General features: G+C 42.2%; 1 protein-coding gene across 8 annotated transcripts in view; it reads left to right on the top strand.

The window, feature by feature from the left end:
* SYTL2 (synaptotagmin like 2) overlaps positions 1–16,570 on the top strand; it is a 90,528-nt gene that overhangs the window by 71,928 nt on the left and 2,030 nt on the right. For 5 of the 8 annotated variants that reach the window (XM_074983692.1, XM_074983659.1, XM_074983652.1 and 2 more), the window contains 7 exons: positions 1,205–1,324; positions 2,165–2,334; positions 3,885–3,987; positions 5,544–5,714; positions 11,255–11,333; positions 13,531–13,630; positions 14,313–14,518. In XM_074983692.1, coding sequence (XP_074839793.1) covers positions 1,205–1,324; positions 2,165–2,334; positions 3,885–3,987; positions 5,544–5,714; positions 11,255–11,333; positions 13,531–13,630; positions 14,313–14,518 — 949 coding nt within the window. The remainder of the gene's footprint in view (positions 1–1,204; positions 1,325–2,164; positions 2,335–3,884; positions 3,988–5,543; positions 5,715–11,254; positions 11,334–13,530; positions 13,631–14,312; positions 14,519–16,570) is intronic. The other 3 variants (XM_074983683.1, XM_074983675.1, XM_074983666.1) reach the window with 1 other exon arrangement.

Raw genomic sequence — 16,570 nt, 5'->3', positions numbered from 1 at the left:
TCAGCATACTCACATGTGCAGAAGGAGACCTCATAAGATGTGCACCTTTTCATGACTTCTCCCCAGCCTACTGCTATGTAGGCTCAGCTGTGGGTGCTCCATATGAAACCAGTGTTCAGTTAGAAATCTGTCTTATTCCCTAAATTAATAGACGTTCAGTGTTGGAGACACTGCTCTTTTGATAAAGTGCCTGAACTACTGAAAAGTCCTCTGGCTTCTTAACGAGTAGTTGATAGGCCCTGGAATGAACCTTTTGGATCTCATCTGCATGTGCCAAAACCAAAACCTCCATGTTGTCATCTAAAAATACTTGCAGTTTTTTTACATTATTTCTTCAATTGCTACTATGACTGATGGAGTTGCATTAGTGGACACCAGAACAGCAATGGTCTAAGAACACAAATGTCTTAAAAATGAGCACACACGTTGCCACCTGTACAAGCCTCTCTCCCCATGCCATGCTACTCCAGCTGCTGTCAGCATACGGTACCTGAGCTGGGTCATTTCACTGTAGAAGAGATGAAACAGTTAACAGAATGTTCTGAAATTTGGCCCCAACCCTAGTCCAAAATTTCTTGAATTTGGTGACCTTCTGGACATGCTCTCAAAACACCTGTTAATGTTTTAAATAGGACAGATCATGTGCTCATCACAGCAGCAAAGAGGTGGACTGGTGTTTCCATAGGCACGTCTGGCTGAGTGACACCAAACTCAAGTATCCTTATGTAACTGCTAAAGCATCCTCCAAAAGCCATTTATTGCTTTTCTTGCTCCTCTGCCATGAACATTTTCCTATAACTGAAATCTTCTTGAATTAGAGTAGTTGAAAGATTTTTGAGTCATCAGTTGTATTATTACACTGAGGTAATATGTAAAAGTGAAACTGAGACCAGTTAAACTAATCACTGCATGAAAATTGTAAAAGTAGCCTGAAGACCAAGATTCCAACTTGTAAGACAGTTAGTAAATTCTGAAATTTGTGAGGTTTCCCTCTAACTTTTTTTGGTTTTAGTTCAATTAACTTCCAGATGAAAGGCAGAAGCATGGCTAATTTCAGAAATTGTTAATAGCTTGCACTGCACTACTACAGGATGTGACTCCCCGAATTTGATTCTTTACAAGTCTGCTTTTTAAAATTCTTACAACTGTGCTTCTTGTGACTTTTGAATGCCCGTGCTAGCTTTCTTTGTGTGATATCTTGTAGAGTGATGACAGAGACACTGACACAACATCAGAAAGCAGTTATCCTTATGGCAGGATCAAGAAGAGCCCCAGCTCTCTAACCAATCTTAGCGGCTCTTCTGGCATGGCGTCCTTGTCTTCTGTATGTAAATGAAAGCTTGTTTTAACGGCTCTCTGCTTTTGCTAAACCTATACGCTGTGCTTTCTTTTGTATCTTTGTCTCTATACTTCCATCGCTATTGTACCAGAGTGTATGTAAAGTTGTCTAATGCTCCATCTCTTTGATCTTAGACAGTATATGAATGTAACTGAACAATTATTTTCAAAGGATTGATGCAATTACAAATGCATTTAATTGGTACAACAGGGAGATTTATATTACCAGAGTGGAGTGCACCCCTGGACATGGATCTTTGTTCTTGGTGGTGTATGCAGACCACAAAGACAGTTCCTACCTGAAAAAAATTTTACAATCTAAGTGTAAGAGTAGAGGAAACAGATGGATACTGACAGACTGGGGAATATGAGGAAACAGTAAGATAATTGCATTTATAGAGTACTTGTCATCAGAGTATTGAGGCATCACTTCCTGTGGGGGAAAAATAGAGATACGAGAAAAATATTTCAAGACTCTGATTAGAGTATGGTGTGTATATATAGTGTGCACTTTACTTTGTTTTTTGTGTGCTGTGCAAAAGATAGTACTTTATACTTTTACATAGCACCTTTCACTTGCATGTTTTTAGGCTTACAATATCTTCTAATAAGTTATTTAAATGCAAATATTGCTCATTGGATGGACTAAATCTCTCAAAGAAAACCACTTTTCAAAAGCACATCTTAGTGCAATTCAGTTGGCTTATTTATGGTCTCTGAATTGAATGCAGATGAATTTCTTAAATACATGTTATTACAATGAGAAATGTTTACCCAGAAGCATAGACTGAACTGAGAATATTTTGTTCCTTTTTTGTGCACACAGGTGAGCGGAAGTGTAATGAGCATCTATAGTGGAGACTTTGGCAATGTGGATGTGAAAGGCAACATTCAGTTTGCTGTTGATTATGTAGAACCTCTAAAAGAGCTCCAAATTTTTGTGTCCCAGTGTAAAGACTTGGCAATTGCAGATGTTAAGAAACAGCGTTCAGACCCGTAAGTGTAAATTCTGTTAGGAAAAACTATGCAACCCAGTTGTTTTCCACACACAAGAAGTGCAGACAGTTTTTTAATTACAATTATCTTTGTCTTTGAAAAAGAGTCCCACCCCTCCCCAAAAAGACAGAAAATATACAAGTGAAATCTGCAGGAGAGTATATAGTATGTGCTACCTTCATTCCTTGCGCTGAATTGAACGCAAATGGCTGACTGGCTTTGCAGATAGCAGTTCTTTTAGCAGGCCTGCCGATGCGGGATGAAGGGGGGATGGTAAGAGTTGCCCCGGGGCATGGGGATTCATAGGGGCCCGGGCTCCTGGATGCCACTGTGGTGCTGCTATGGCAGCTGGAGGCCCAGGCCCTTGAAATCATTGCTGGAGTACTGCGCTGTGTGCTCCATGAAGTTCTGACACTGGGCGTGAGGTGTGCAGGGTGCACTCTGTGCAGTGCTGGGGCTGGCTGCCCCCCCCCCCGCCATCTCCATCCCTTCTGGGAGCATGAAGCCAGCTTCCTTTCCCCCATCCATACTTTGCTGTCGGATCCACCCCCACCATAGATTAAGGCTCATGTATTAAAAACCCCAAGGTGTAGCTGTTACACATGTCAGAAATCAATGCATACATATGTTGCCTGCATTTACTTTCATAGCAATAAGAAGTCCAATTTGTTAGGAACTTTGAATTCTAGTTTTTGATAGGCCAGTTAATAATCTGTGTTGTAAATTCCCCCTTTTGTGTGTGTCCAGATTTAGATTGACACACACGCACAGGTTGAACCTCTCTAGTCCAGCAGCCTCAGGACCTGACTGGTGCTGAATGAGAGAATGTGCCAGACCATGGAAGGTCAATATTATCTAGCAGCATTTCCAACATTTTCATAGAATCATAGGGCTGGAAGGAACCTCAGGAGGTCATTTAGTCCATCCTCCTGCTTCAAGCAGGATCAACCTCCAGTACTTCCACTACTTACTTGGCTCTTAGAAGAGATTTAGAGGTAAATTACAGCTAAGTAACAGCACAGAATGCTGCGAACCAGGACTGATGGCAGTACACAAACTTTATGGGACCATGGGAAACTTGGTCACATCATAAGTGGTTGTCTGGCTAACTAAAGTCATTCCAGATTATGGCTGTTGCTGAATGAAAGAATACCATGTCAGAAAGGCTCAACTTGTATGAGATATGATATCCCAGCAAAAAAGTCTAGATGCTCTGCCCTGGCAGGTGGAAGGGACAAGAAGATCCAAGAGTTATCTTCTAGCTCTAATTTCTGTTATTCTAAAGAACTTAGTTTTTATCGATTAAGGTAGAAAGCATCAGTGTTCATTATTAAAGCAGTCATTTAAAGAAAACTCAGATCTACTGAAATGATAAATGCTGAATGACTTAGAAAACGCTGAAGAGGATCCCTTATATAAACTTGGCTAACAGTGTCATTAATCTTCTGTAAAACTTACATTTCAGTTTTGGATTTGTGTATTTGGGGAAATATACCCAGCTTTACACAATAGTTTGCTGCCCTTATCAGTCTGTTTGTTTGAATTTTTAGATATGTAAAGGCCTACCTGCTTCCAGAGAAATACAAGCTGGGAAAAAGGAAGACCTGTGTAAAAAAGAAAACATTGAATCCAATCTATAACGAAATATTGCGGGTAATTATTTAATATTCGCTAGATGTCCACATAAATGATGCTAATATACGTTTTGAAATATCAGGAACATATATTTTCAAGACCCTATATTTATGTGGGCTGAGAATAGAGTTCACCATTTTTATTCTCTATTAAGTGTTCAGAGTAGTGGTGTTGAAAGTTTTTTCCCATTTAACATCCTGAATCTAAGGTATCGATACTTGGAGAAATGGAGAGACCGTAATATTAACACTTCACAACTGTAGGCTATAAAACACTTTATAAAGCAAGGCTAATGATTTAATTTCACAGATGAAGGAAAAAGTCAATAGCAAAACATTTGTAAGGCCCCTGCCTAACTACTCACTTGGTACTATGCCCTTTTTTACTGCTCAATATTATAAGATGCAGCTGCCACCCTCTGCTCAAGTATGGTACTACCAGTGCCCTCTCAGTTTCTTTCCTTGAGAGAGGTCTCCTTGGCTCTTCTCACACAGGTCCATACTAGAGAAGTAGCATAATCCTATGTGAAAACCATGAACAAATGTGACCTCTTCTGAGGTTTAAAAAAAAAATGCAAATTAAAATCACAATGAACAAAGAGGGTGTCCTGTTCTTCATGGCTTCTCTGCAGCAGATTTTCTAGGCTCTGTTGTCAGTTCTTTTCTGGGCTATCTTTGAGCCCTTCCTCAGCTCCCATCTAGAACACTACCTCCAGACTGGTTCCCTTGGAGTAGCTGGTCTCTTGCATACTCTGTCTTGGGGCCTGTTGTATCAGCTTGCTTGCTCCCTCTGTTTCCAACCTAGCCTGAGCACACTTAAGCCTTCCATGAGTCCCAATTGTTCATTCAGCTATCACTTGATCCTAATAGGTTATAAAGTAGCTAACTTATCATGGCATGGGTGGGGACCAATCATTTGAGACTCCCAAGGTATCCTTTCCCTTCACTTTTATATATGTATTTCCTCAATTAACATTGCATAGTGACTTGGTTTCTGAAAAAACAGCTATGAGGGGAGGAGAGGGGCCAGGAGTATGCGCTAGTGGTCTGAGCACAGGAACTGAGATCAGATACTCCAGAGTTCTGTTCTAAATTCACCATTGACTTGCATGATCTCAGCAAGTGTACTAACTTCTATGCTTAGCATCTCCATCTGCAAAACTGTGAAAATGTTTTGCTAGTTCAAAAGAGTGCTGTGAAAATTAAATAACTGTGTACAGCTATTTGAAGATTCTACATGAAGTATTTTTTAGTATGTTTGGATGTAATGTTGGGTGTATTGGTTTATGTATTTCTTACTAACAAATCTGAGACGAACATGAGTTTACATCTCTCTGATAGACCTAAATGGGCCATTGAATGAACACACAGTCTGTATAAGTGGTCTTCTCCTAATTTCAGTCACGCCTGGATTCTTGAGGGTGAATGAAATAGTCCCTTGCATAAGTGCTGCTACATTCCCTGGCTTGAAATGATTTACAGTCCATGACTCTCAGTACCCCCACTGTACAAATTATTCTAGTGCCTCTATTCCCTTGTTTAAATTGTAATTCTCTTGCTTTACTTTTCTTGCAGTATAAAATTGACAAGGCACTGGTAAGAACCCAGAGACTGAATCTCTCTGTCTGGCACAATGACACCTTTGGGCGCAATAGTTTCCTAGGCGAGGTGGAACTTGATTTAGGAACATGGGACTGGAATGACAGACTGAACAAGCAGATGAATTGGTTCCCACTTAAACCTAGGGTAAGTTCTTAAGCTTCATTTTGTTGTGTATATGTATGAGACATGTGACTTCTGTCAGTCTTTATAGACAGAGGTCACCCATACTCACTTTTTTCCTGCTGGAGCACTTTTGTTGTGGTGACAATTTAGAAGTGAGTGCCTGACCAGTAGGGATGCTTTCAGAGAGAGGCAGCTTGTACCCCAGGAGTCTGACTCTGTTGTCTTGATCAACCTGGGGAGCAGAAATCCCAAGTTAAATTTCCAGACTGGAGGTATGGACCATCAGTTGCATCCTCTTGCAGATAGAATAATGCATCTATATAAAATCTGCATTTTTCTCAGTCTCACTCTCACAGAGAGGATATACGTGTATATATAAATGATGCTGCGCTTCATCCACAGACATGTCTTCCAGAGAATATTGTACTGGAAGCTAAAGGCTGTGTGGGCAATCTCAAGCTGCTTCAACTGGCATAAGTCAATTCTAGCTAAAGTTTAAATAATAGAATCATAGAGTTGGAAGAGACCTCAGAAGGTAATCAGCACCAAACCCCTGCTCAAAACAGGACCAATCACAACAAAACCGTCCCAGCCAGGGCTATGTCAAGACAGGACTTAAAAATTCTAGGTATGGAGATTCCACCACTTTCTCAGGTAACCCATTCCAGAGCCTCACTACTCTCCTGGTGACAGTTTTGTTTTTTTTTTTCCCCTAATATCCAAATTAGACCACCTGCACTGCCACTTGAAACCATTGCTCCTCATTCTGTCATCTGTCACCACTGAGAACAGCCTCTCTCCATCCTCGTTAGAGCCCCCTGAGGGTACTTGAAGGCTGCTATCAGTGCCCTTCTCACTCTCCTAGTAGTAGTAGTAGTAGGCATCCTTCAGTCCGCATAGACTATGGATCGCGCCCTTTATAGTTTCAATTGAGGACTTCATTTACAGCGTCTACTGTGACTATGAAGACCCACACGAGAGTGACAGTCCTTGCTGCATCTCTTGCACATGTAGTGGGTGTCTGGCAAGTCCTTATTGTGCTTTCTGTGCACTCGCTTCTCCTCTGCTAGCTGTCTGATCCTCATCTCGCCCTTCTGAAGGCCTTTGTGTAACCCCTGCCTCTATCTGCTGCGGTCGTCTGCTAGTTCTTCCCAGTTGTCCAGCTTGATGTCTACCTCTCTGAGGTCTCTCTTGCAGACATCTTTGTAGCGCAACTGGGAGCGTCCGGGAGGTCTTTTGCCAGAGGCTAGCTCACCATACAGGATGTCTTTTGGAATCCTTCCATCATTCATCCTGTGGACGTGGCCAAGCCAGCGGAGCCGACGCTGCCTGAGGAGGGTGTGCATGGTTGGGATTCCAGCTTGCTCGAGGACGGCGGTGTTGGTCACTCTGTGTCCTTCCATGATATTCCAAGGATGTGCCTATAGACTAAGTAAGACCAAATCCCTCAGTCTTTCCTCATAAGTCATGTGCTCTGGCCCCTCAATAATTTTTGTTGCCCTCTGCTGGACTCTTTTGAATGTGTCCACATCCTTTCTATAATATACCAAGTGTGTCCTCACCAGTGCAAATAAAGGAGAATAATTACTTCACTAGATTGCTGGCAATGCTCCTATTAATGCACCCTGATATGTCATTAGCCTTCTTCGCTGCACGGACACACTGCTGACTCATATGCAGCTTCTCATCTGCTGTAATCCTCGGGTCCTTTTTCTGATGAATTGCTGCCAAGCCAGTTTTTCTCCAGCCTATAACAGTGCTGGGGTTTCTTCCAACCCAAGTGTCGGTTTCTACACTTGTCCTTGTTGAACCAAAAGAAATCTGATGAGGTTCAATCCTTAGATTGGTCGAGGTCATGTTGGACCTTATCCCTGCCCTTCTGCTTCTCTCACTAGCTTACTGTCATCTGCAAACTGGCCGATTGTTGCAATCCGTCTCCTCCTCCAGGTCATTGATGAAGATGTGGAATAAAATTGGACCCAGAACCAATCCTTAGGGCACTTCACTTGATACTGACTGCCAACCAGATCTCAGAACACTGACCATTACCCGTTGAGCCTGATGATCTAGCCAGCTTTCTATCCACTTACAGTTCATTTATCCAATCCATACTTCTTTAACTTGCTGGCAAGAATACTGTGGGAGACCATATCAAAGGTTTTGCTAAAGTCAAGATATCACATCCACTACTTCTAAATTAAAATGTATCCACATAGCCTTTTTTACTATTGGTTTAACTAAGGTGTTTTAAAATTTTAGGTAAGGCCTTAGCCAAAAGCCAGAGGTAGCAAGTGGTCTTCTAATTAAAGTAGTTCTAGAGTATAGTAAGAAGCATCTTATGTTCCTAGAGCCAACCTATTTTTGAGGGTTACTTTTTTTCTTTGTTTTCTTTTTGGTCTATATGTTGAATGAGGTTAGATGTTTTCACTTTCACAGTGCTCTAAAGTGTTCATTATTAGGGGCTTCCCCATGTACATAAGAATGGCTATACTAGGTCAGACCAAAGGTCCATCCAGCCCAGTGGCCTGTTTGCTGACAGTGGCCAGTGCCAGGTGTCCCGGAGGGGATGGACCAAAGACAATGATCAAGTGATTTGTCTCCTGAGATCCATCTCCAGCCTCGGACAATCAGAGGCCAGGGACACCATTCCTACCCTTGGCTAATAGCCTTTTATGGACCTAACCTCCATGAATTTATCTAACTCTTTCTTAAATTCTATTATCGTCCTAGCCCTCACAGTCTCCTCTGGCAAGGAGTTCCACAGGTTAACTGTGCGCTGAGTGAAGAAGAACTTTCTTTTTAGTTTTAAACCTGCTCCTATTGATTATTTGGTGTCTTCTAGTTCTTGTATTATGGGCACAAGTAAAAACTTCTCCTTATTCACCCTCTCCACACCTGTCATAATTTTATATAACTCTATCATGTCCCCCCTCAGTCTCCTCTTCTATAGAATGGAAAGTCCCAATCTTCTTAGCTTCTCCTCATATGGGACCTGTTCAAAGCCCCTAATCATTTTAGTTGCCCTTTTCTGAACCTTTTCCAGTGCCAGCATATCTTATTTTTTTTTTTTTTAAGGTGAGGAGACCACATCTGTACACAGTAATCAAGATGTGGGCGTACCATGGTTTTATATAGGGGCAATAGGATACTCTTATTTTTTTATCCCTTTTTTAATAATATCATATTTGCCTTTGACTGCGCCTCTGCACACTGCATGGATGTTTTCAAGGAACTATCCACGATAACTCCAAGATCTCTCTCCTGATTAGTTATAGCTAAATTAGCCCCCGTCATATTGTGAGTATAGTTGGTGTTATTTTTTCCAGTGTGCATTACCTTACACTTAAATCCACATTAAATTTCATTTGCCATTTTGTTGCCCAATCACTCAGTTTGATGAGATCTTTTCGTAGTTCCTCACAGTCTGACTTCGTCTTGACTATCTTGAACAGTTCAGTGTCATTTGCAAACTTTGCCACCTCACTGCTCACCCCCTTTTTCAGATAATTTATGAATAAATTGAACAGGATTGGTCCTAGGACTGACCCTTGGGGGACACCTCTAGTTACCCCTCTCCATTTGGAAAATTTACCATTTATGCCTACCCCTTGTTTCCTGTCTTTTAACCAGTTCTCAGTCCATGAAAGGACCTTCCCTCTTATCCCATGACAACTTAATTTACATAAAAGCCTTTGATGAGGTACCTTGTCAAAGGCTCTGTGAAAATCTAAGTATACTATATCCACTGGATCTCCCCTGTCTGCATGTTTGTTAACCCCTTCAAAGAACTCTAAGAGATTAGTAAGACATGATTTCCCTCCGCAGAAACCATCTCGACTTTTGCCCATCAAATTATGTTCTTCTACGTGCCTGACAATTTTATTCTTTACTACTGTTTCAACTAATTTGCCCAGAACTGACGTTAGACTTACCGGTCTGTAATTGCCAGGGTCAAGTCCAGAGCCCTTTTCAAATATTGGTGTCACATTAGCTATTTATCTTCCAGTCATTAGGTATGTAAGCTGAGCCAAAGGACAAGTTACAAACTAGTGTTAATAGTTCTGCAATTTCCCATTTGAGTTCTTTCAGAACCCTTGGATGAATGCCATCCGGTCCCGGTGACTTGTTAACATTAAGTTTATCGATTTGTTCCAAAACCTCCTCTAATGACACTTCAGTCTGGGACAGTTCCTGTTTCTTTCCCCGCAAAAAATGGTGCAGTTTTGGGAATCTCACCAACATCCTCAGCCGTGAAGACTGAAGGAAAGAAATCATTTAGTCTGTCGCAATGGCTTTATTGTCCTTGATTGCTCCTTTTTGTATTTGTATCGTCTAGGGGACCCACTTTTTTCTTTTTAAGCAGGCTTCCTGCTTCTAATGTATTTAAAAAACCGTTTTGTTGTTACTTTTTGAGCTTCTGGCTAGCTGTTCCTGAAAATCTTTTTTGGCTTTCCTTATTAGTTTCACACTTAATTTGGTAGTGTTTTATGTTCCTTTCTATTTACTTCACTAGGATTTGCCTTCCACTTTTTGAAAGATGCCTTTTTAATCCCTCACTGCTTATTTTACGTGGGTGTTAACCCATGGTGGCTCTCTTTTCAGTCTCTTACTATGTTTTTTAATTTGGGGTATACATTTAAGTTGGGCCTCTATTATCGTGTCTTTGAGAAGCTTCCACGCAGCTTGCAGGGTTTTTGTTCTAGTCACTCTGGTTTTTAATTTCTGTTTAACTGACTTCCTCATTCTTGCATAATTCCCCTTTCTGAAATTAAATGCTGGAGTGTTGGACTGCTGAGGTGTTCTTCCCACCACAGGAATATTAAGCGTTATTACATGATGACCACTGTTCCCAAGCAGTCCTGTAATAGTGACCTTGTGGACCAGGTCCTGTGTCCCACTCAGTACTAAATCAAGACTTGCCTCTCCCCTTGTGGGTTCCCGTACCAGCTGCTCCAAGAAGCAGTCATCAACGGCATCGAGAAATCTTATTTCTGCATCTCGTCCTGATGTGACAGGTACCCAGTCAGTATAAGGATAATTGAAATCCCCCATTACTATTGAGTTTTATTTTGGTAGCCATAAAAAACATGACACAGTGAAGGGTAGGAGGGCAGCAAAACTCTGGAGAAATCTCTCGAGGATGATCTACAATCATTCACAGGGCTTTATCAGTACCATAGCAAAAGAGGCCTATCTACACCTGAAGGAGCGCTGTAGGGTGAAGCTCTCCTCTTATAAACTCTCTTGCTTGTCTGCAAACTGTGGAAGATCTAAAGGTAAGAATGCAAGAAAATCTTCAGTTGGCAGAAGAGAATCTCCGCTTCACATCAGAATTCTGTAAAATGTATCGCTCCTGCAGGAAACTTTTGTACAACAGTTTTTACCTGTCATCTCCAATGCCTACCCATGTGTCAAGTAGAATTTCTAATAAGTAATCAAAGCAGAATTTCCTGCTTGCTGGCATCACTGCCTTACAAGTGAGACACCCAAGAAATGCTATTAAAAAGGAGTATTGTGTTGCAACAGGAAGTGACCGAGGTTTTTTTGGTTTTAATTTTCAGACTCCAACATCAGCTCTTGACCTAGAGAACCGAGGAGAGATTAAACTAGCTCTTCGGTATGTCCCACAGCCTGTCGGGGGTAAGTTCTCATTCTTCCATTCTTCATGGCTTGCTTGTGGAAAAATATTCCCATGAGGATATTAAAACTAGGAAACCCAAAGTTCAACGGTCTTCTTCATAAAGAGTAGAAATTGTCTACAGATTCAAGCGAATCTGACCATGAACTCACTTCAGGACCATAACTTATTCAGTGTTTTTTATTAAGGAAGCAAAGACACTTGTTATACTATATAAATCTGTGTACACGTTGAACCTCTCATGTACCCGTAGGACCTGACTGGTTCTGAATGAGAGCATTTGCCAAATCATGGGAGGTTACTATTGTCTAGCTGCGTGACCAGCATTTCCACTGCTTATTGGGTTCCTAGAAAACATTTTGGGGTAAGTTAGAGCTAAATGACAGCACAGAGCACTGAGATGCAGGACTGGTGGCTGTAAACAAACATGATGGGACCATGGGAGACTTGGCCACACCCATGATAAGTGGTTGTCTGGTCCCCTAAAAATCATGCCAGATTACAGATGTTGCTGGATGAGTGTGTTCCGGATTAGGAAGGTTCAACCTGTAATAAGATTTCAAGATTGTCACTTCAAGGTTTAGAACGGGGTGGAGAACTTTTATTGGGTCAGGGGCCACTCAGTCACAGAAACATCAGTCAGGGTCGCATGCAAGTGAGAAGCACACTCACCTCACTCACTCATGCAGCTTCAGGCACCTGGGTTTCCCTGGCCCTCCAGTCCCAGGATGGGGGTAGGGGTAGGGCACGGCACTGAGGCTCACAGCTTCCCCCAAGGGCTTGATTAACAATTCTGGGGGCTCAGAGCCACTAAATTTTGTGGGGCCCTCTTAGGCTCTGGGGTGGAGCCAAAATGAGGGTTTCAGTGTATGGTAGGGGCTGCTAATGTGCAGGCTAGGTGTGCAGGAGCAGGGTGGGGGTGTGGGGTTTGGCCTGCATGGGGCAGGGGATGAGGGCACCTACCTGGCACAGCTCCTGGGTGGAGCCTGCAAACAGCACAGGGGACAGAGCTTCCCTGTGCTGCTGTTCCTGGCACAGAGCCCATTGGCCAGATCTGCTGTGCGGGCACAGGTTCCCTAGCCCTGGTTCAGAATGTCTGAATCAGAATGAAGTGATGTAAGCCACTATACACATGGCTGAGAGCTCTTCTTTGTTTACAATATTATCAAGCTTAGTCATCACTGGGAATCAGTCTTTTACCATTCAGTTTAAAGTCTCAGCTATTTTCAGCTTTTCTTTAATACATGATTTTAGGAATTACACCTGTATGAAAGCTAGGCTTTTAGTGACTACTTGGATTACATATTGAATAGAGCATGAGGAGTGAGATCTTACCTTGCCACTAGTTGCTGTCGGGGTCATTAGGCAGTGGATATGGGAAAGAGCGACAATTGCTTAGTACATAGTTTATAATAGTACTAATGATCTGAGTCAAGTTGTTATGACAATTAATAATTGGCTGGAATCGGCTGGCAGTGAAACAAAGGAGTTTTAATTTAACAGGTCTGCCAATAAACAGATTCCTTCCTTTCTGTCAGAAGCTCCTATAGAGGAATTGGGCACTGTGGAAGCAATTAGGGAGTAATAAGAAGAGTAAAGGAATCCTTTGAAGATCATATCAATGACCATTTGAGTGCTTTAGCAGTGTGCATTTAAATCTTATTTTCAGTGCTCACTGAGTATTATTTTGTACCATATACTTGCAGGTAAGTTTGCCCAAGTGTGATTCTGGCCACAACTATGCCAATGTGTATGTAAAATAAGGGCAAATTGTGTGCCTATTTATTATTTTCTAGTCCCTGCCTACAAAAGACAGGGAAGGGGGTAGCAGCTCGAAGTTACCTCACCTATCACTGAAATTTCAGCATTTCTGAGGTGGAATGTGGCAAAGTATAACTATGTGAGGATATGGGACAGGAAATCTAGAACAACCTCCTCCAACTGAAACTACAGGGGAAGGCACCTGACTGCCTTCCATCAAGCACCTAACAGTTCTGCTTTCTTCAGGATTTGTTTGGTGTACATATGATACAAATGCAATGGTGGGGGCATGCCTTTCTTTGGTATGATGGCAGTGGATTTATTTCCTCCCAAATTTGTACGGCCACCCTCTCTGACTACTTCTTCCCTCCTTTTGCATCTCGCATTTAATTTCTAAATGGAGTGAATATTGGTTTCCTGTTTTTGTCTCTTCTAAAGGTAACAAGACCCTGTCTACTGGGGAGGTCCACATCTGGGTGAAGGAATGCAATGACCTCCCAATCCTGAGGGGCAGCAGCCTCAACTCTTTTGTTAAATGGTAACACCAATAGTAAGATTAAACCTCCCTTAATGGGTGCAGGTGAGAGAATTCCCAGAAGTGGCCTTGCAGGGTTTTGCAGGCCTGATGCATTTCATCCACCCATCAGACACTCTGAATATGGCAAGTTCCAACCTTGCACTTTTTATGCCTCAGCTTCCTGGTTGACTGACTGGTTAGTCAAAACCGACTACCACTCCCATTAAGCACAAGAGCTACCTTAAATGCAGCTAGATGTATTTATCATGCATTTTAAACAAACTAGGTGGGGGCGGGTGGATGCCTTCCTTGGAGGGAAGCCATGTGGCACTCCTCTTCCTTCCTCCATCCTGGAAGCAGATTATAAAACCATAGGGAGAGCCTTAAAGGCAAGTGGCTGCTGCCAAAGATTGCCCAGCAAGACAAGCAGGGCACTCGCTGTTTTATGGCTGGAAACCAATGATCAGGTTGTCTTAGGTATCCTCCCTGACCTGTCCATCTTTCTTTCAACTTCTGAGATAGGGGTGATAAGCCCCATTAGCCAGATGGCATATCCTCTGAAGAGATAAGCACTTGTTCTTCCTCCTTCCCCCATCCCCAAGTCTGTGCATAATATATATATGAGTCTGTTAACCTGCAGATATATTGTTCATGTAGGTTTCAGTGTTCTAATATAATCTCACAGTATTTTCCCTTTCCAAAGTACCGTCCTTCCAGACACTAGTAGAAAAAGCCGCCAAAAAACAAGAGCAGTGGCGAAAACGACAAACCCAGTGTTCAACCACACAATGGTTTACGATGGCTTTAGACCTGATGACTTGAAAGAAGCATGCATAGAACTTACAGTCTGGGACCACAACAAGCTAGCCAATCACTTTCTTGGTGGTATCAGAATAGGAATGGGAACAGGTACTGATCATCTGTTAATTCTTAGCGTGCAAAATACAATCTGCATTACCATTCACTTGCCTCTGATTTTTTTCCCCTCTGTGTTTGGCATGTCAATGAGCAAATTTGCAGGTGTGAGGCTTCGTGTGCAAAGTCACCTTTCATGCAATGGTGATCCCAAATTGCTGTGTACAATTGCAGACTAGCAGTAGGGTCATGTTAAAGGGTACATGCAAGTTAAAGAAGATCTCAGGTTAGATAAGAAACTCTTTTTCCATAAACATACATCACACTTTACAAAGACACAGAATATACTGTGTCTGCACCAAAAAACTTGCTATCAATTTATGAACTGATTCAGACACAGTGATGTGAAGATACCAGGACTGGGGGGCAGGGTTCATGAAAGAATGGGAAATTTAGTTTATAATATAAAGCAGAAGAAAATAGTTTGAGGCATATTCCACTCTTCCTGTGTGCATCTCTTGGCCATTAGCATGACAGTTCCCCTACCCTGCATGGAAACACAGTTAAGTAAGATCTTTGCAAGTTTGTTGCTAAATCTTTGAGTTGGGGGGGGGGAACCCACTAATTTTCCCTGATATTTACCCCATTTGGGAAATCTGTCTTAGAGTGTTAACTGTGCTTGGAGAGTCTTGAAATTATTAGTTATTCATGCTAAAATAGGAGTAATCAAATCAAACTTTGTGGAGTCAGGAAGTAAATTCTAATCTACATCCATATGTAACCTATACTATGGGAGTAGGTACACTGTGGCAGGGTTTACCATCCTCCGAGTTGACTTTGTATTTGCTTCTGACAGAAGCAGAACTCAGTGGCACTAACAGTCTGATCTAACATGGCAAAGAGAGTTCCTATGGCAACTGAAGTATGATGTTCAGTGTATAAATTAAAAGCAAGGACAACTGGAGCACACGTGTAAAAACTGCAGTTTAAAAATAAAATTGGTGTCAACACTTAGGCTATGTCTACACTAGCCAAAAACTTCTAAATGGCCATTTTGAAGCTTACTAATGAAGCGCTGAAATACATATTCAGCGCCTCATTAGCATGCGGGCGGCCGTGGCACTTCGAAATTGATGCGGCTCACTGCCACACGGCTCGTCCAGACGGGGCTCCTTTTCGAAAGGACCCCACCTACTTCGAAGTCCCCTTATTCCTATGAGCAGATGGGAATAAGGGGACTTCGAAGTCGCCGGGGTCCTTTCGAAAAGGAGCCCCGTCTGGACGAGCCGTGTGGCAGTGAGCCGCATCAATTTCGAAGTGCCACGGCCGCCCGCATGCTAATGAGGCGCTGAATATGTATTTCAGCGCTTCATTAGTAAGCTTCGAAATGGCCATTTTGAAGTTTTTGGCTAGTGTAGACATAGCCTTAATGTTCAGAAATCTTAATGTTTTTAAAATTTTGGGCCAGCTAGACACTAAGGCAGGGGTAGGCAAAATCCCATCCATCAAGCCTTTTAATCCAACTGCAGCCTGCTCCTGTCACACATAGCAGCACCATTCAGAGAGGCTGGCTGCTCCCTGTGGCTCTCTCCTATACCCAGACCCCTCCTGGACTCTGCACCCCCAATACCTTGCCCAAAGTCACACCCTCCTCCTTTGTGCAAATACCTTCTATGACCTCACACCCACTCCTCCACCCCAGCTCCTCACCCAAGCTCCCTTCTTCACCCAACCTCCATCCCAGACCCCCTCCATAGAATAGTGTGGCCCTTGACCACTTACCAAATCTTGGTGTTTCCCCTGATCAAAAATTAGTGCAATAAGCTTAATGTCAATGTGTGTTGAAATAGTTGTATGTGCTTCTGGTGTTGAGTACACCCTTTCATCGCAGTTGTGTGAAATGATCAGTTATGCTTAAACTAATGTGCTCCCAAACACTCAATGTTTTCTAGACAGTAAAAACTAAAAAGTGTGTTGATAAACAATAATTGAAATTAAAATATATGAATACTCCCCCCAAAAAGTAAGAATTTTGTTACTCTGATACATATTGTCACTTTCATAGGGAAGCCATTTCACAGTATAATGATGATGCAACCTGTGGAG

The sequence above is a fragment of the Carettochelys insculpta genome, chromosome 1 (genome assembly GCF_033958435.1).
Source record: "Carettochelys insculpta isolate YL-2023 chromosome 1, ASM3395843v1, whole genome shotgun sequence".
Lineage (NCBI taxonomy): Eukaryota > Metazoa > Chordata > Testudines > Carettochelyidae > Carettochelys > Carettochelys insculpta.
The sequence above is the reverse complement of the archived record's forward strand: the minus strand, read 5'-3'. Positions and strand labels throughout refer to the sequence as shown.